Source organism: Brachyistius frenatus, unplaced genomic scaffold, assembly GCF_029030835.1.
Source record: "Brachyistius frenatus isolate BFR_SWC_R1_liver_20210118 unplaced genomic scaffold, ASM2903083v1 Contig_126, whole genome shotgun sequence".
Classification (NCBI taxonomy): Eukaryota; Metazoa; Chordata; class Actinopteri; family Embiotocidae; genus Brachyistius; species Brachyistius frenatus.
This window is the reverse complement of record NW_027210725.1, coordinates 678,130-697,710: the sequence shown is the minus strand read 5'-3', so window position 1 is coordinate 697,710 and position 19,581 is coordinate 678,130. Positions and strand designations below refer to the sequence as shown.

Here is a 19,581-nt window from a genome sequence, read left to right as displayed (position 1 = left end):
AAACGTGACCGCTCGCTCTCATCCGTCCGTCCGTCCGTCCGTCCGTCCGTCCGTCCGTCCGTCCGTCGCGCTGACTGAACGCGACTCCTGAGTTCTCCGCCCGGACAGGATTTATCTCTGATATCATCTGTCCTGCTCGGAGAGTTGAATTCCGTCCGCAGCACACGTACGAGTCATTCTTCATCCTCTCTGTTATAATTACAGTTTACAACCGGCTGCTGCTCGGCTGTAATTTAAATCCCGTCCAGAGACTCGTCCTCGTGTTTAACAGTGAATCTCTGCGGGGAGATCTTCGTTCCTTCTCCGGTATTTTAATCAGCTCGTAGGAAAAATGGAGGAAGTCGAAGCCGAACACCAACATATAGATCTGAGTCGTGGTCTTGGGCCTCCAGTTAATTATGAAACCATTGGAGCAGCTTTAACCACTCGGTTTGCGCCAGAACTTTACCGGCGGGGAGAATATAGTGTATAAAAAACAGTCGGCTCGCTGTTCCTCTGAATAACTGAATAATTACATGTCGTCTGAGAGTCAGATTATCAGGAGAGGAGTCCAACTACAGAAACATGACAGCAGATTAATGGAGAAGGTTTGGACCGAGCTGAACTGAAAAGGGAGAGAGGGACAGTGTTATGGATGGATGATGGATGGATGATGGATGATGGATGGATGATGGATGGATGGATGGTTGGATGATGGATGGATGATGGATGGATGATGGATGGATGATGGATGGATGGATGGTTGGATGATGGATGAATGGATGATGGATGATGGATGGATGATGGATGAATGGATGATGGATGGATGATGGATGGATGATGGATGGATGGTTGGATGATGGATGGATGGTTGGATGATGGATGAATGGATGATGGATGATGGATGGTTGGATGATGGATGAATGGATGATGGATGGATGATGGATGGATGATGGATGAATGGATGATGAATGGATGATGGATGGATGGATGGATGGATGAATAGAGATGAGGAGAGTCCAGAGTGTCTCATGAACTAAAGGTCACAGCTCTGACCTCTACAGTCAACACGTCCATCAGATGTCACTCGTCCCTGAGCTGAACTGAAAGCCGTCCGCTTCACTGCCTGAATGAAACACAGTCGCAGCAGCGAGCAGATCGAGAACACATCTGTGGAGTTTATTATAATTTACAGACACAACCTGCCGTCAGACACTTTTATATCCACACGGGGTCAAAAACGGGATGAGAAATATTCATATCAACACAAACATGAGACACAAACTGAATGAAAAGCAACATTTAAATAGTCGACCGGTGGCGCTGAGAAACGGCTGAGTCATCACTTCCTGAGAGGAACACGTGTTTCAGAAAATGTCACTTGTGTGAACAGTTGGAAATGTTTACAGGAAACAGGAAGTAGATCGTTGCCGTGACATCTGAAACGAGGCCTGTTTTTTTTTGTTGCCTATATTTGGTTAAATTTTGGAAAATAATGAAAAAACTAAATTACTCTCAGGCAGCTTCTGAAGTGTTCAGACTCCTGTTTCATTACTAAACTCTACTTTAGCTTGTAAATATGAGATAACCGGTTAAAATGATTTTCTTTTTCTTTTGTAGATGTGGTTAAATACTGCTGGTAAATAAAATGAACCAGAAAAGCTTTTTGTTGACTGCAGATGCAGATGTTGTCTCTTTAATGAGCCTGGGAAGGTCTGACTGAGGGCAAATGTGCCCCACGCATCCACCTACTATCAACACCTGCTGAACCAAAACCATTTACTTTGTCTTATAACGGGTGTCTGGAGGTTTAATTTAAATTTACAGAAAACTACCAGCAGCCTCACGATGTCAAACTTCTCAGTTCCAAGAACTCAAACGCAGAATTTGACAGAAATGTGAAGGCATGAAGATGAGACGCAGGTTTTTTTGGTCAGAGGAAGCTTTATCTTCAGGGCTGGGAGCTAAAATAAAGTTTGAACATAAATTCCAGCGTGTTTGTGATTCTCGGTGCGTTACAGCAGCTTCCCAGAAGTTTTTTATTTATATGCGTTAAAGCTGCAGCGAGCAGGAAGTCAGACACACCAATAGCATAGAGCATCCGGACAATTTTCAAAATAAAACATCCTGTGCAGACTCCCGATCCAAACCAGTATTACGGCAAAGCGTGTAATACACACGTCCGTCCACTAGAGGGAAGCGTGTCAGTTTCATGTGCTTTAGGAAAACAAAACCATGTCGAAACCCCCCAAAAAACTCCAAACAAAACACTGTCACCTCCCGGATTCAACTGCCCTCAAGTGGTTAAGTCGTGAGAACAACGTTGCTGGGCAACAGCAACGTGGAGGGCGTCTAGAAGCTACAGAGGCTAACAGTTTATCAAGCTAACAGGAAGTACAAAGACACAGAGGGAGAAGATCAACATGTTCCTCAGACGTCGGCTGTTGTTTAAGTTACGAAGAAAAACTCTACGTGACTAAAACCACAACATATCAGCTGAACATCCAACCAGACATTAACCTCTGTGACCTCTGACCTTTCTGGAAACATCAGCAAACACATCACAACTGCTTTGTTTGTTTGTTAGTTCAGATGTATTCAGATGTGTTTTTCCATGATGTCTCTACTCACGTCGTTTGGGATGAGGAGCTCCTGAGACGTGGTTTGGGAATTAGCTTCCATCGATCCTGAGAGACAGAAAGGAGACCGAGAATATATCTTCAACTCAATTAAAAACACAAAATCATTTACGAGCCACTTTTAAGTTTTATTTTTTCTAGTAATATTTTCTTTCTTTCCTTCTTTACTTTCCTCCTTCTCGCTCCTGCATTTCTTCCTTTTCCTCCCTCCTTTTTTCTCTTTCTTTTCCTCTTTCCTTATTCCCTTTCCTCATTTCCTTTTCTTTCCCTTCTGGTTTTACAGTTCTTCCTTTCTTCCCTCTTGGAGCTTCGGTTGTGCACGTCTTCAGAAATTAAGATGCAATATACAGCTGACCTGTAGGGGCAGTATAGAGGTGGGACCTCCATACACGGAGGGAAGAGCTGGAAAACCGGAGAGTGGACGGAGCTGTTCAGGCTCCATCACAGGAGACATTTCGTCTGCTGAAGTGTCCTGAATAAGACACTGAACCCGTCGTCTCTTGGCAGCTGACCACGACCTTTGACCTCCCTGAAGAGGAGGCGGTACAATGCGCAGCTAAATTGGTGCCATATAAAATTAATCGCTGAATTTGAATGTAGACGAAGGCATTTGTTTCATGTCATTGTTAAAATGACTGACATGCAGCTGTACGCATATACGAGATGAAACGTGTCACATTTCTCATAAAAAGCCCAGAAAGTTTTCTGCGTCGCACCTTTAATTTGCAGCTTTCAGTCAGTTATCAAAGCTGTTTGCTGCTCTGCTGTCGGCGTGTCACCCAGCTGGATGCTTCCAATCACAGCCGCCACACACATTCACATTCAGAGCTGCACACTCAAATAAAGATTCTACAACATTTATTATCTAATTATGTACTCGAGAAGTTCTCTGCCATCCCGACAGGTTTGTGTACTTTGAAAGATAAATGCAGAGCGTGTCTGATAAAATTAATACATTTGTACAGACATCCTGTGTTTCTGATCGTGATGATGAAACTCGAGGTAATTGACTTTCTCTTTCCTAAAATGGAAAAAAAAAAACAGTTTCTGATTAAACCAGATTTTTTTCTTTTTGGTTTAAACATTTATATTCTGTCAGAGGACAAAAAAAACAACAACTTCAAAGTCAAATGTGAACAAACTGAACTCAGATTCTACTGGAATGAAGGTCTACTGGGATAAAGGTCTACTGGGATGAAGATCTACTGGGATAAAGGTCTACTGGGATAAAGGTCTACTGGGATGAAGATCTAGTAGGATGAAGGTCTAATGGGATGAAGATCTACTGGGATGAAGGTCTAGTGGGATGAAGGTCTACTGGGATAAAGGTCTACTGGGATGAAGATCTAGTAGGATGAAGGTCTACTGGGATGAAGATTTACTGGGATGAAGATCTACTGGGATGAAGGTCTACTGGGATGAAGGTCTACTGGGATGAAGGTCTAGTAGGATGAAGGTCTACTGGGATGAAGATTTACTGGGATGAAGATCTACTGGGATGAAGGTCTACTGGGATGAAGGTCTACTGGGATGAAGGTCTATTGGGATGAAGATCTACTGGGATGAAGATCTAGTAGGATGAAGGTCTACTGGGATGAAGGTCTACTGGGATGAAGGTCTACTGGGATGAAAGTCTACTGGGATGAAGATGTAGTAGGATGAAGGTCTACTGGGATGAAAGTCTACTGGGATGAAGATCTAGTAGGATGAAGGTCTGCTGGGATGAAGATCTACTGGGATGAAGATCTACTGGGATGAAGGTCTACTGGGATAAAGGTCTACTGGGATGAAGATCTAGTAGGATGAAGGTCTAATGGGATGAAGATCTACTGGGATGAAGGTCTACTGGGATGAAGGTCTACTGGGATGAAGATCTACTGGGATGAAGGTCTACTGGGATAAAGGTCTACTGGGATGAAGATCTAGTAGGATGAAGGTCTACTGGGATGAAGATTTACTGGGATGAAGATCTACTGGGATGAAGGTCTACTGGGATGAAGGTCTAGTAGGATGAAGGTCTACTGGGATGAAGATTTACTGGGATGAAGATCTACTGGGATGAAGATCTACTGGGATGAAGGTCTACTGGGATGAAGGTCTACTGGGATGAAGATCTACTGGGATGAAAGTCTACTGGGATGAAGATGTAGTAGGATGAAGGTCTACTGGGATGAAGATCTAGTAGGATGAAGGTCTGCTGGGATGAAGGTCTACTGGGATGAAGATCTACTGGGATGAAGGTCTACTGGGATGAAGGTCGTTTCCTTTTTCTTTCTATTGATTTAATATTACAGCTTTTCTTTCCTGGTGCTTTGTTTTGTTCTGTGATTTGCGTACCGGGTAGAACTTGCGTGGCTGATTGGTTGATGGGAGTCAGGCCTTGTTGATGCATCGACAACTGGTGCAGCTTCGCTAACTGACAGAGGATGACAGGATGAGAGGAGATCAGTGACAAATAATCTGATTAAAACAGGACAAACAGTCTTTGTCACATTCCTCAAAGTGAAGTAAATGTAGAAGAAATAAAATGAAGTTCACCTCTGAGTGTGGAATGCCGTAGTGACTCTGTACCGCGTATGTCTGAAACAGAGAAAGGAGGAAAAACACTAAAGTCAAACAGGTTGAAACTTCTTGTTTCAGTTTGAGAAAATGAACAAAATATCTCTGCGAAGAATCTTTATCCTGAACATGGAAAGTAGAAAATGTTGAGTTAGCCCACATTAAAGTTTGTCGCAGAGCAATTCGAGCGGCAGGGAGTACCCTTCCTTTCCAGCCCTGGATTTTGCCTCTCAGGCTACATACTCTGCCTTCCCTGTGATTGGAGGAGGCTGCAGCTGCAGATTTAGAGACCACAGACACTCAGTGCTGAAAACACACTGCAAGCATCTGTTTTTGCACATTTCGGGGTTAAAAAATATGATGTCGGCTTTCATAAAATACCCTAAAAAGATAAAAGAAGACAGATCTCTGAAGAAAACATGACCAAAAAATCAAGTATACATAAAAGAGCTTCAGATCTCTGAAAACTCAAAATATCACATAAATCTGCAGCATTTTTCAGTTTTTTTTTACTTATTTTAATCCTGTTTTTGTGCAGCAGAAGTTATAGATGTCGCTAGTTTGGACAGTTTGACTCGATTGATTTCCATCTTTTCCTCTTGTCTGAAGCCAAACCTTCACTTTCACTCACACCTGTGTCACATGGTTTTATTCCTACAGTTTTTTACTTAAAAAAAAAGTCCATTAGCTTCATGACGAACATTCTCTCCGATCTGCGCAGCTCGTAACACAACTCAAACATCCTGTGAAGGTCTGTGGCTTCGTCTCCGTCTGCAGCCTCCGGATTAACGCCTGCCAGCTCTGGATGGAGGAGTTACTGAAAACACTCCTGTAAAAGGACCCGATCCTCCATCTTGGGCTGTCTGACGACGCCTCACATCCCACACTGAACTTCAAAGAGCAGCAGCAGCTCCATGGGCGGTGCAGGCGACGGGCTGCAGGGCCGGGAGGAGACAGGACGCTGTGTGTGTGTGTGTGTGTGTGTGTGTGTGTGTGTGTGTGTGTGTGTGTGTGTGTGTGTGTGTGTGTGTGTGTGTGTGTGTGTGTGTGCGTGCGTGTGTGTGTGTGTCGCCCCGAGGTTCACCACACCTTATATAACACATTTTAAAGTTGTTATCCTTGACGCAGTCTGCAGCGCTGCTGCTGCTGCTGCTGAACTTTTGACCCCTGATGCTAACTCACAGAAGAGGAGGGGAAAAAGAAGTGTCTTTCAGAGTAATCGCCTGGATGTGCGACGGCTCCTAGATATTGTAATGACTCTCCTTGATCTGCAGACTGCCAGGAAACATTTAGACACAGTGGGGAACCTAAAAGTCCAAATCCAAGAACTCTACACAGGAACCGACACGGAAAAATAACATAAATATTAATATCATGCAACATGAATAAGAGCTGCTGCACGACTGGGACTGTTTATGTCATAGATCAGTAAAAACAAATCTCAGTGATTCACATTCGTTCTGTCAGTAACGCTCTACGATACTACGTCCCGCCCACCGATAGCTGTAACCTGACTGCACCGCAGGCCTGTCAATCAAACAGACACGCCCCCAAAAACAGGTGTTCTTGAATCTTCTTTTCTAATGAATGAGGGATTATTTTCAGATGGACCTCCAGAAAACTAAGAAGAAGGAGTGACTTTAGCTAACAACACCGAGATAACTGATGGACACATTTTATTCACTTTGGATTTGATGAGAGAAGTTGAATGGGAGTCTATGGAGCCGGAGGCTTTTTGGAGCCGACCTCTAGTGGCACTCGCTGGTATTGCAGCTGAAGACACTTCTGCATCGGAACCATTTTACAGACCTGAAGATACAAATCATCTTCTGAATGCTCATGCTAATGCTAGGTGAGCAGAGGGACACCGGGCCACAAAGCAGAGGAACCCTGTAACCATGGTAACCGTACGCAAAGATGGAGACCGGCGAAAATCATCAAGAAGAATTAAAAACACCAAAACTTGACTGAAATGTTTTTGTTCCTAAAACTGAAAAAAACAGACAACTAAAATGAGACTAAAACTAAATGAGCATCGACTGTGCTGGGGGGGGGGGGGGGGGGGGCAGTGAATAATTCTCTCAGTAATTAATCCCTGATTGATTGTGCAGAGCTTCATAAAGATGATGCAAGATAAAACTGTCATGATGGATTTCTCCGCTCACAACATAGTTTACTCCCAAACTTATTACTTTTCTCACTAATTTACTGTAAAACTTTTGAGTTCACGGACTTCTTCAGTCACTCAGTCAGACGTTCTTAACGTCTGGCAGCATTTAAACGTTCTGTTATCGCAGCTCGTTTCCAGCTGATCGTATCAGTGAGAAATCCTCGCCGCCGTAATCTGGAAATAAAGATTTGTATTAAACCCCTGAAACGTCTCTGTGACAGCTGCAGATGAGTCTGTCAACGGACAGCAGACGACATGATGAAGTGATTTCACCACAAACTTCTCCAGAACATATAAATCCCCCCCCCCCCGCATGGCTGCAGCTTCATAATGAATAAAAAGCATTAATCTCGTTGCGCAGCCACTCAACTGCAGTAACCCTCCTTCCATCCCGCTTTCTGTCACTCCTCGTTCCACGTCTCTCCGATTTCTCCACAAACTCCTCGTTTCATCCGTCCGTCCTCTGTTTCTGTCCGTCCATCTTCTTCCTCTCTTCTTTTAGCATATTTAAGATGCAGCAGTGCATCGTTTACATCCACTGTCTCACTAACATAAATTATAATATTAATATATTATTATCACAGGAAGTCAGCACGTTACTCTTTAACGGGAGTTTTCTCTCCTCAATTTGTAATTTTTGCAAATTTCTTGCAATTTTTCTACAAAAAAATTCACTTAAAACTCTACAAATGACATCGAAATGTTTGAGAAAAGCTGCTGCAAAATCAAATATTTTCGACTGCAACAATCATAAAAATTTTGCAGCGAATACTTTTGGACAGAAGGTCGGACGGTTTGTCAGTTTTCAGCAAAATAAATTAAGAAATAAACTTAAAAAAAACACAGATCATCTGTTTCCACCAGCTTTTAAACAAGCCGACTGTCCGTCCATCGGTTCCCCTCCACTGCAGCGCTTTCTCCAGACCCCCCCCCCCCCCCATCAGCCCCGTGGAGCCTCCATTAGCTGGTGTTACTGTTTTCTTAACTGACACTCCCGAGGCCCTGTGCGAGACAAACAATGTAGTACACACACACACACACACACACACACACACACACACACACACACACACACACACACACACACACACACACACACACACACACACACACACACACACACACACACACACACACACACTCTTTTCGCTGCTGTTTGTCTGGGTGTCACTCCGTCAGATCCGTCTGTCTCGTGTCTCTCAGGACGGTCGGCTGCTCGATTCAGATCGACTCCGTCCATGTGAGGCTCTTCCATCATTTCACCTCCGTGTGCATGTGTGTGTGTGTGAGTGTGTGTGTGTGTGTGTGTGTGTGCACGTGCGCGTGTGCGTGTGTGTGTGCGTGTGTGTGAGCATGTGTGTGTGCATGTGTGTGTGTGTCTGCCAGTCTGGATCTGCGTCCAAGTCGGTCACTGGCTCATGAAGTTTGTGTCTCTGTTGTTTAATTATTGACGTGTCACCTCGGATTTATTGGAATATAATGAAAAGAATTGGCCTCAAAACTCTGTTCTTCTTCTTGGGATCATAAAAGATTAAAATCTAGTGATACACATATTATTTTCTATATATTTAGATGTTACTATCTCTGATAAAATGTCCAAAAATGTCCAAATATTTCCTCTGTAATCGCAGAAATAAAAACTCCAGAATGTGACGGAGATTCATCCAGTTTTTTTCAAATCTAAAAATAAAAACTAGATATTTTAAATGTCCAACATTTGACACTTTTGTGGTGTTTTATTTGCAGCTTTGATCTCCATCATTAGATATCTTTGTGGTTTTAAGAATCAAAAACTATCTCAGCAGAATTTTACATCTCTGCAGCTCCACCAACACCCGGCGGTTTTGTGTCTGTCTCTTTAAGACCCTCTCTTCTGATTGGCTGACTGTTTTCTGAGTGACACATGTCCAGACTCCGTGTGTTTTTTTCCCATTTTCAAAAGTTGGACAGCGAGCCGTGCTGAGGGTGGACAAATGACATCACGGTGAGTTTGTGACATCACAAACTTACAGGCTGTTTGTAATTATATGTGGAATGAATGTTTTAACACGTTAAAATGAAAAAGCTGTAAAAATCTGAATGTATTTAACAAAATTAGATAAGAAAAGATGAGTTTGTTCTACTTGTTTCCTGTTGTTTTTTTTTTACAGTGTCTCTGTTAATGTTAGTGACTGAGGACCAATCCAACTGTTTTAAAGGACTCAGGCTGCAGAGACAGCGAACAAAGTGTTGAAACGGGGGGTTGGTTATGAAACGCTGCAGCATCGCCCTCTGATGATCACTGCGGGACGCCGCCGGCACGCACATGAAAAGTATTCAAATGAACAGGAGGTTTTGGCCCGAGGCCGCGCTGTGAACGATGGGGCATCGATTGTGGGTTCAGTGTCTGTGTGAAGGACACCGAGCTAATGATGGCGACACGCGAGCCGCTGCACGCCGACCTCAGACCCTTCGGTTACGGATGGTCTCGTTACAAACGCGCTGCCTCGGCCTCCACATGAAGTCTGTTTGTACAGTGACAAAAAATAAATCTGGTAAAAGGTGAAAAAAAATCTTTAAATTAAAGCTTTTATCTGTTTGATTTGAGGAATCGTGGAGCGGATGATTTCTGAATAAAATAAAGATGACGATGTCTTTGAAGTTCTTGTGTTTTCAAGAAGAATATTTGAAAAGCAGGTGATGATTTTACATTTTCAAAGGTTAATATCCAATTTATTTCCCACGAGTAGCTTTGATATGATTGCGGGAACCTGACCTGACCTACAGTGTGATGTACCGCCAGCACCCCGACGATTCATCACTGTCCCCAAACAGCTCCGCACAGATTAAAGGCAAGAATCGGCCTTTCTGCCCGTTTCTGAGAGCAGGTGCTGCTGACAAAAACAACTAGTTAAGCATAAATTGATGCAGAAATAAACTCTGCTTTAATGTGACTTCCAAAAAAAAAAAAATCACTGCAGATCACTGATACAGATGTTCATTCCTGCAGCGCTGGTACTCAACCCCATATTGTTTTATTAATATTAAACGTGTCGCATGTCCAAATCGCACCAAATTCAGCAGTTTGAAGCAGATTCTTTCCATTTTTTCTACGATTTACAGCTAATATGCATCAGATAATAATCTTTTAAAGAGCATGAAACTGTCTCAGAAATGTTGATGCTCATTCAACTTGTTGCTGTAGAATATCTGCCTGTAGTATTAATGGGAGTCTATGGAGCCGGCCCCTAGTGGCCCTCAGTGGTACTGAACTTTAAAACAAGTCTATTTTCCGTCTGTTTCTGCTGTTGTTTTCTGAATTAAGACTCAGAAATGTGAATGTGTGAAGATGTTTTCCCGCCTTTTTAAACATCATCTTCTTTCTCTTCCACTTCAAATTAAAAGCACGTAAAAGTTGACATGTGAATAACCCAGTTCATCCTCTGCAATGACGTCCATATGAATATTTTAACAAAAGGTGCCGTTTCATTTGCGCTTTCAGACAGAAGAAGCCGTCAGACTTCAGATGCTAAAACAGAAGTGTGTCCGGGGAGGTTCGACTATCGACTGAGAGACGTCTGACTCGTCTCTGCTTTTAACGTCCTGCTTTTAAACAGACATCCAACAGCGTGTTTCTCTGTTTTTAACTTGCTTCTCTTCTTCTGGTTTTATTCTTCTGTCCTCTTTTATTTCATTCTTTACTCCGCGGCCTTCGTCTTTGCTCGCCTTGTGCCGCTGTGCGCCTTCCTTTTGTTATCCGAAGAAGAGGATTCATGTCTGTGAGCCAGAGGTGTTAATCTGGCGTCCTTGACCACTCTGACCATCCGTTTTTACGAGGCGGCGGTGTGTGAATTCACAGCGCGGTACTGTAGCGGAGTGATTGAGTTCAGGTCCTGTGGCTGCGTCCCTAAGGGAGGATGTTGTTGAGCTGCACCGCTCAGGGCTCCACATGAAGAGATTTTAGAAAAAGATCCACTCGTTTATACCAAAAATAACCCAAAGTGTGGCCTGTGTCAGTCCTGGGAAGCCATTTATGTTGTGTGCTGACAAAAAGATCCAGTTTTGTGTGCAGCTGCAATCAAAATCTTTCTTTTAGGCTGCAAGATATTTATGTTGTGAATAAAATGTCATGCTTGGTAAAAAAAACAAAAACAAAAAAAAACCTTTTTGAGACCATTTTATACTAAAGATACACAAAATGTATAAATTTCTTATAATTTAAATATAATCCTTCAACCTTTAAAACCTCCAGTAAATGTTTCTGACGAGTCCCAGAGTTTGTTTTATGGAGCGATAATTCTTGTTGACAGATTTCTTTTTAAAAAGCTGTGATGTGGTGACCTTTGACCCTTGCCCTTTGCCCCCCCAGGCGGCCAAACTCACCTGCTGCAGGTCAACTCCTCCTTGTGCCACTGAGAACAGGGGGTGAGAACCGAAGTCGGACGCCTCGAACACCTTCAGCCGGCACAGAGAAGCAGAAGCAGAGTTAGAGCTGATCGCACTCAAACAACTTTAACAACCACAACAGCAACAAGCGGTCCGAGCTGATTCTAATAAATCCCTGCGGTGTGCAGTGAGGCAGAATAAGCACCAATAACAATAAAAGATAAAGAGTTAATTCAGTTCCCTGTTTGTTGGCAGATGAGTAGATGAGCTACAACAGAATAGAATGAATAGTTTATTGATCTCCGAGGGGAAACGATCACACAGCAGCTCGAAGGCACACTGGTGACGGCGGGTCGACGGCAGCGCTGCAGCAGAGTCGGTGTTTAATCTCAGAGATGGAGATCATGTGTTGGTGATTTTCTAGAAGCAGAAGTCAGTCTGAAGCTGTCTAAGTTCATGTATTTACACGAACAACATCGACATCAGCCCCTGAGTTCCACACGTGATTTCACTTAGGAAGAGAAACATCAGATTTTGGGTCAAATTTCTGGCTTTTTAGCCTTCAGCCAAGTGTTCCTGAGCCCATGCAGCGATTTCCACTACAGAATCATGGCTATCTTTTAAAATATTGCCACTTAAGGGCCCAAAGATAACAGCCATCCTATATTGTTTTTCAGCCTTGTCACTTGATCTAGTGTATGTACTGTATATTTAAAATGTTGGATGAAAGATTTCTAACGAGCTTTGGACTTCATCTGGATTCAAGCTGAACAACGACTGACTTCTTTTTCTTTTAGTAACTAAAGTTTGGTGGACGACACAAACTGCTCGTGATGTTAAAGTGACCATGTTCTGTTGAATCTTCTGTATAATATTGATTTTACATTTTATTTGGGGACAAGCAAGGACGACTTCAAGGTCTAAGTTTGCAGAAATATGATCAGAAACTCTTCCTGTGTTGACTGTAGTAACACCTCAGAGCTACAATTAACCAAATGCCTCAGACGGCAATGCAGAGACACGTCCAAGTCAATCTCCAAACAATCTCTGTTACAGTCCAATGATGTGTGACCAAGTACCGACAGATCTCAGCGGTGCCACCCTCTCAGGGAAAATCATCCACATCTCGGACTGACCAAATGACAACCTGCATGCTGCACGGCTCGGATGCGCCGCTGAGGCTGAGTGCACACAGCAACGATTTCTTCAACCAATTAAGCAGCAGAGTTTCCGTCCCTGAAAACTTTTCAGAGCAGGAGGTACTTTGAAAAACCTACAGGGAAAAATCTTTAAAGATGCAGGGTTTTTTTTTTGTTGCTTTTGTAATACTTTGCGGAAAGTTGTGGCCAAACTAGGTCAAAATATCTGGATTCAATCAAATTCACTTCAACGCTGCTTTAAATTACACAACTGTACAAGAATCCAGCAGTTTTGTGAAACTGTCCTTTGGCATAGCAGCGCTTTGATCTAAATGCTAACACTAGCATGCTAACACACTGATGCTTGGTATGTTCACCAACAACAATCTCCTTGTACTGCATATCTGACCATTCAATGAGTCTTTTCTCTGCTGAATGAAGGATCTTTCAATACATTTTGTAGTATTGTAAATCGATTTTGTGGAAAATTGTGCAATTTTAAGATAAGAAAATGAATTTGATTTGACTCAACCAGGCAAGATCTCCTGAATTAATGTATTTCGTTATTTTCAATCCCTCAAATGAATCTTCTGTTGTGGAAGTAGCTCTTCAATGAAAATAACACTGCTGACAGGAGCTGCCACTCAATCTACGGCTGATGAAGTGGAAGTTAAAGAAAAGTGTGTGTGTGTGTGTACTTGTATTACTGACGTTGTGGGGACATTAGTTTATTTAGAAGGTTGTGGGGACTCAACTTCCTTATGGGGACTAAAGCATGAAGACTTAGTTTAAGGTTACGTTTAGAGTCAATGTAATGTCCCCAGAAGTGACAAAAACCCATCTGTGTGTGTAAATTAAACATTTTGAGGGGGAAGCAACCAAGTGGGCATTTTTATAACATTCAAATTGCAAACTAAAGCAAATTCTCCGATGATAAGTTATGTATCGACTCACTCATCCATCCATCCATCACTTCTTCCTCTCTCCCTCCATCCACCCATCTATCCGACCCATTAATCCGTCCACTGGTGCTTCTCTCCCTCCACGCCTCCTGCTGTTATCCTCTCTTCCTCCCTCTGTCTATAAATCTGTTTGTTCATGCCTCTATCCATCTTCTCCATTACTCCTCCACTCAACCATCACTCTCTTCTTTTCTTCTTTAATCTCTGGATACTTGCATGGTTTTGTACATCTCATCAGTCATTTTTCTGCCTTCCATATTTTATGTTTTATTCTGTGTTGCTATGGTTTAATCTGACGACGCTACGTGATTTTCTGCAGGAATTTCGTCTTCCCGATCCTCCGACAGCTTTACCTGGTTTCCTGCCATCAGCACAGTTCCCGGGGTCGGGCTCGGTCGGTATGGAATAGTCGCTCCCTTCGGCGGAGACTGCAGAGACAGAAAAGGAAAGAAAGTACGAAATAAGGAATAATTCAGGCGACTGACCATAAAGCTTTTAGCTGGGTCACACTGCCTTTATGGAGCGCCACCTTTTCCCCTTTGATAACTGATTTATATTTTTGTACTCTCATATAACATCATTTTTGTTTTATTAAATGCAAAACTTGCAGCATAAAACTGGAAATATCCCAGAAGTCTTGGAATCAGAGGGACATATTTGGTATCTTTGGAAAACTTCGGTGTCTGCACTGGAATTTAAAACAACGAAAACAATGTGAGCAACAGAAGCGCCTGCAGCCAAATGGCAAAACTCTATGTATGTACGAAAAATAATAAATCATAAACAAACAAGATCAGAGGTACAGAAAGCAAACATTGCTGCTTTGTTTTTGTATTTGTCTGTTCTCTTCTGTCTCAGGCTGAACATGTCTTTGTTTGGAGGTTTTTAGTTTTTTATATGTAGTAGAACAGCATATACGCCACATTTTCTTTATTTAATGTGCGATAGAAATATTGTTCATGGACGTTTCTCTCTCTTTTCATGGCAGCAGAAAATGTTCAGTACGTCTGCAGATGAGAATCCACCATGCTCTTTTCTCTATTTGTCATTTTCAGCTGTTTTTATCTTTTCTTGTCTTATCAAACGCTGACATGTCATGTACCTTCTCCCAATATAAATCAAAGGCTGATATGATTGATTGTCATCTGTCTGCTCCTGTTTCAAAACACTGCTTTGTGTGTGTGTGTGTGTGTGTGTGTGTGTGTGTGTGTGTGTGTGTGTGTGTGTGTGTGTGTGTATGTATGTGTGTGTGTGTGTGTGTGTTGATGCAACAGGGAGAAATCAAAGAGACTTCTGAAAAACAGCAACATGATTTCATTTATTATTGCAGCTCTGCATCATAAAGACGAAGTCGCTCTTATTTAAACTTGCTGCGCTGCTGAATTATTGTTCTGTTTGTCTGAATTACTCCTCCGGCTCAAATGAAGGAAATGGTTGCTTTTTGTGCTGAATGGGTTTATTACACACACTTTCCCTTGATGTCATATTTATCCCGCTGCGAGATGCAGCTGTTCTCTGAGTGCAGGTTGGAGAATAAACCCAGAGAAGCTAACAAGCTAAGAGTTTTATCTGATGATTTCTCTGATTTGAATATGAATGCAGACTGTAAAGCAACAAGTCAATGCTATTGTATTGATATATCCTGCTAAACACACCGACACTGTTCCTGTTGTGCAAGAACAGGTAAGTTGCACAGTGACATGGAGCAGCAGGAAGCAACAACCTCCATCAGGAAGTATTCAGTCGTTTCTTGATCAACATCATCAGATGTGAGTTCCTCATGTTAACGTCACTGCTACGAGAACATCTGTGGTTTCACCGTGGACCTGAGAAACTTTACATTTTGTGTCTACATTTTTGGGGAACAGAACATTTTCAACACGCCGGCTTACAGCCAAGTGTTCCTGAGCCCATGCAGTGATTTCCACGACAGAATTGTGGCTGTTTTAAAGCAGTGCCACCTGAGGGCTCAAAGATCGCAGCCATCCAATATTAGTTTTAGTTAGTTAGTCCCTTGCATTACATTTTGGGTCAAATTTTTGGGGAACAAAATCTTCAACATGGCAGACTTTCTGAAGCATTTCAACGGTTTCTGTCGATGATTTCCATGTTTCTCTGCTCCAGTTTCAGGTTTCCATGGTGAAATCACAACTTGTTCACGTACCAGCGGTCACGTTAACGTGAGGAACTCAGTGATGATGATGATGATGAAGAGACGACATGATAAAATGTGTAAAACGTGCAATTATACTTAAATATATTTCTACATGAAACCTCCAACCAGACAGTTTGACGTTCTGAGGAGACAACAGGACCTCACAGAAGAATTCACTTTTCATTTGTTTGATGGGGTCTGCTGTCGGGTTGTATCGTATCCCAGCATGCACCGGGTGGACGGCATGGAGACAACAGTCCATCAGAGTGCTGGAGCAGATCAAAAGATTTCTTATTCGAGATCAAACAAAGTGTGAGTGGAGGGATGGAGCTTCACTCTGACAGACCGCACCAGCACTTGAAAGTGAATTAGTTTGGCTCAGGTCAGCGTTTTTCTTTCTTTTCTTTCTTTCACTCCTCCTTCCTCATCGCACATTAAGGTGCTCCGAATACTGATGAGCTCTCTGCGCCTTTGATTTCACTGTTTGCACCTCTAATCTCTGAGACGAAGCTCGTCCTAATGACTGCAGCCTCTGATTAATTACAACACAATCATGAATTATAGATTTCGGTGTTTTTGTTTTGGAGGATTATTGGAGAGGTGGACGGCGCGTCGTATAAAAACAGGTTTGTGTGATGTTAATTTGGGAGCAGACAGGCGAACATCACCTGAATCACCTCTGCAGCTCTGAGGCGGTCTGACATTAGCAGCAGGTTGCATCAGAGACCAAAAAAAAGAGAAAGCTTTGTGTCTTGTTTGTCATCGAGTGTGATTATAAAAAAATACATCAAGGAGTGAAGACGGAGTGAAGCTCATGTTTGTGTCACTGAATTTCTCCCACCTGTCTGTGAAGGTGATAAATTAACATTAACAAAGCCTGTGACTTGACGATGGATTTTTTTTGACTAATTATTGAGTGCAAAAGTTGGCTCGGGAAACGACGGTTGTCATGGCAGCACACATCCCAAAACACTGATACAGATGCTAAAAAGGGCTGTAAATCCTCCCAAAAAGTTAAAGCAGCTGTAAAAATTTTTTTTTAAATGAGAGTATGTGAAATGTGAACGGTAGTTCGGGAGTTTCAGTTCATTGTTTGTCGGCTTACTATTCGACTGTTTTGGTTTCGGCAGCAGACGTCTGTTTTCAGAGAATAAAGCTCTAAAGATTCACAGCAGGCTCAGCAGGAAACGGCCGGACGAGGGAAACAATGAACATTTTACAGACCTGAAGCTACGAACTCTTTTATATTCAGTCTGTAGTAACCCCGTGCACACAACTTCCCATGTGTCCCATCCTCATCCTCCCCCACAGGTACGAACCTCCAGGATCACGGTGCAGATGAGCTTCACACACTGGATGATGGCGTCCTGGCATCCCGATATCGTCACCTCTCTCTCTGTGGAGTTGGGGAGGAGGTCACCTGCCACCTGCACCTGGGCACCTGTCGTCTACACACACACACACACACACACACACACACACACACACACACACACACACACACACACACACACACACACACACACACACACACACACACACACACACACACACACACACACACGCACACACAGTAATGAGTCTCTACCTGCCTAAAAATACACGAGTCAAGCTGAGCAGACGTCCCGCTCCTTTGTGAGATTGGTTGATCACTCAGGAGGTCGTGTGTATCGGATCGTGTATTAATAGACATGATAAAATGGATCAAACGATGGGTTCGTGCCCTTCAGGAAGCAGCCTGCAGTCAAATAAATAAAACTTTAAAATGCATGTGGAATTTATTTACTGTTTCCTCTGACTTTAGTTAGTTGACTCACATTGCTATGGAAACGCTCAAAATATCATGAGTCGCAGCCTTTGTGGAATTTTTATCTGCGGTTCTCTTCATATTATCTGTGTTTTACACATCAACAAGATCCCTTCTGTGAAGCGCTTTTTGTCCACAAACACGTTTGATTCTCTTCTCACCAGTTTTCGGTCTGGCAAGCATCCAGTGGAGGTCGAAGACTTCTGTCTAAATATATCTAAATACGGGGGCTCGTCAGTGATCGTCTGTGTGTTTATGACCTGCGAGTCTGTAAACTTCTGCACACAGATGCCTGAATTAAACATTAAACTGGATTCCCTTCCACTGCACTCAGAGTCGGAGACAGGCAGACAAACTGAAACACGTTCTGCGTAGTAAACTGCAGCTCCAAGTTTCAGGTTTAAATCAGAGTGAATGAATCAGCTCGAGTATCTAAAGCTGAAAGTCGACCGTCTAAATCCTGAAATAAACAGGACTCCACTGAACAAACCTGTGAATGAGTCACTGCGCCGATGCTAATGCTAATGCTAAGTCCGTATAGAGCAGACTGTGTGTGTGTGTGAGAAAACATTTTCCGCTAACCTCAAGCGAGACAAGACCGACGCCTGTAACCATGGTAACTGAACACAACAAATGTGGCGACAGCTGTGGCCTCAAAATAGACAGGATCAGCCGGAGGGCCGCACATGTTACGGCTGTGGTCGTGTTGATTGCGTGTATTTTAAATAAAACAATAACATTTCTGTTTCAAACATTTAATTTTTGTATTTGGTCTATTTTTAAATTTAAATATGTGTTTTGGGGATTTGGAAATCATTGCATTCTGTTTCTATTTACATTTTGCACAGCGTCCCAACTTAGGTTCACTTCATGTCAGTTTTTGCAGCGTGACGAAGGTTTTCATGTGGATCAGTGTTTCCATCCAGTTTCCATCCAGTCTGACGACCGTCTGAAGGTGTTTAACATCTGTTTTCATGTCTAACAATATGCTCAGAAATGAAGACAAAAGTTGTAGTCATGGAGTTCCACAGGGTTCTGCACTGGGACCAATACCTTCATATTGGAACTGTTGAATTGTTGGTTTCCTCTTTATAATGTAAAGTTCTTTTGTCGGACTTTAAGTGTCCTAAGTGTGTAAAGACTTAGATATGAGCTTCGTCTCTGTACCACTGACTCACCTCTCGGATCTCTTTGATCTTGGATCCACCTTTGCCGATGAGGGAGCCGCACTGGCTGGCCGGGATCACCAGCCGCAGGGTGACGGGAGGCTTGCTGGTCACCGTGCCGTTGGCTACCAAAGCCGTCAGGTCCTGAGAGGAAGACAGAGACGAAAACAGATGGATTTCAAACCCTAACAAATCACTCAGATGCTTCTGTCTGTGTGGATTCAATCTGTCGGTAAAACAAACAGCTGCTGATGTGTGTCGCGGTCCAACATCTGGGCTGTGGGCGATGTAGGAAAACAGAAACAGACAGCGATGCTAATGTTTGCTTTGGAACGGCAGAATTAAAATGTCGCATTGGATTTGTTTGCCGGGAACGTGTCGGCAAACACAAAGCAATCAGCGATGAATGATTTTATATTTCCAAACATCTCTGATATCGATGTGGATCTGGAAAATCTGCTGACATCAGCTCCATGTTGTTTCCAGTGGAAACCAGGTATCTCGTCTCTTTTCAGGCTGGTGATGGAGCATTTTCTAAAAATACTTTCTGAACTCATAAATACTTGAAGCTTCAGTTTGTGTAAGAGGAAAGTCGTCTTGTCTCTGGTTAGACTGACTCAACACACGGCTTCCACACTTC

The 19,581-nt window shown here is 42.8% G+C and overlaps 1 protein-coding gene across 2 annotated transcripts in view; it reads right to left on the bottom strand.

Moving 5' to 3' along the window:
* pcbp4 (poly(rC) binding protein 4) overlaps window positions 1-19,581 on the bottom strand; it is an 88,412-nt gene that overhangs the window by 10,432 nt on the left and 58,399 nt on the right. For both annotated transcript variants that reach the window (XM_069714121.1, XM_069714122.1), the window contains exons 7-13: window positions 18,954-19,085; window positions 17,288-17,416; window positions 14,167-14,241; window positions 11,710-11,781; window positions 5,157-5,198; window positions 4,956-5,034; window positions 2,611-2,666 (exon numbers count right to left, since the gene is read on the bottom strand). In XM_069714121.1, the coding sequence (XP_069570222.1) occupies window positions 2,611-2,666; window positions 4,956-5,034; window positions 5,157-5,198; window positions 11,710-11,781; window positions 14,167-14,241; window positions 17,288-17,416; window positions 18,954-19,085 (585 nt within the window). The remainder of the gene's footprint in view (window positions 1-2,610; window positions 2,667-4,955; window positions 5,035-5,156; window positions 5,199-11,709; window positions 11,782-14,166; window positions 14,242-17,287; window positions 17,417-18,953; window positions 19,086-19,581) is intronic.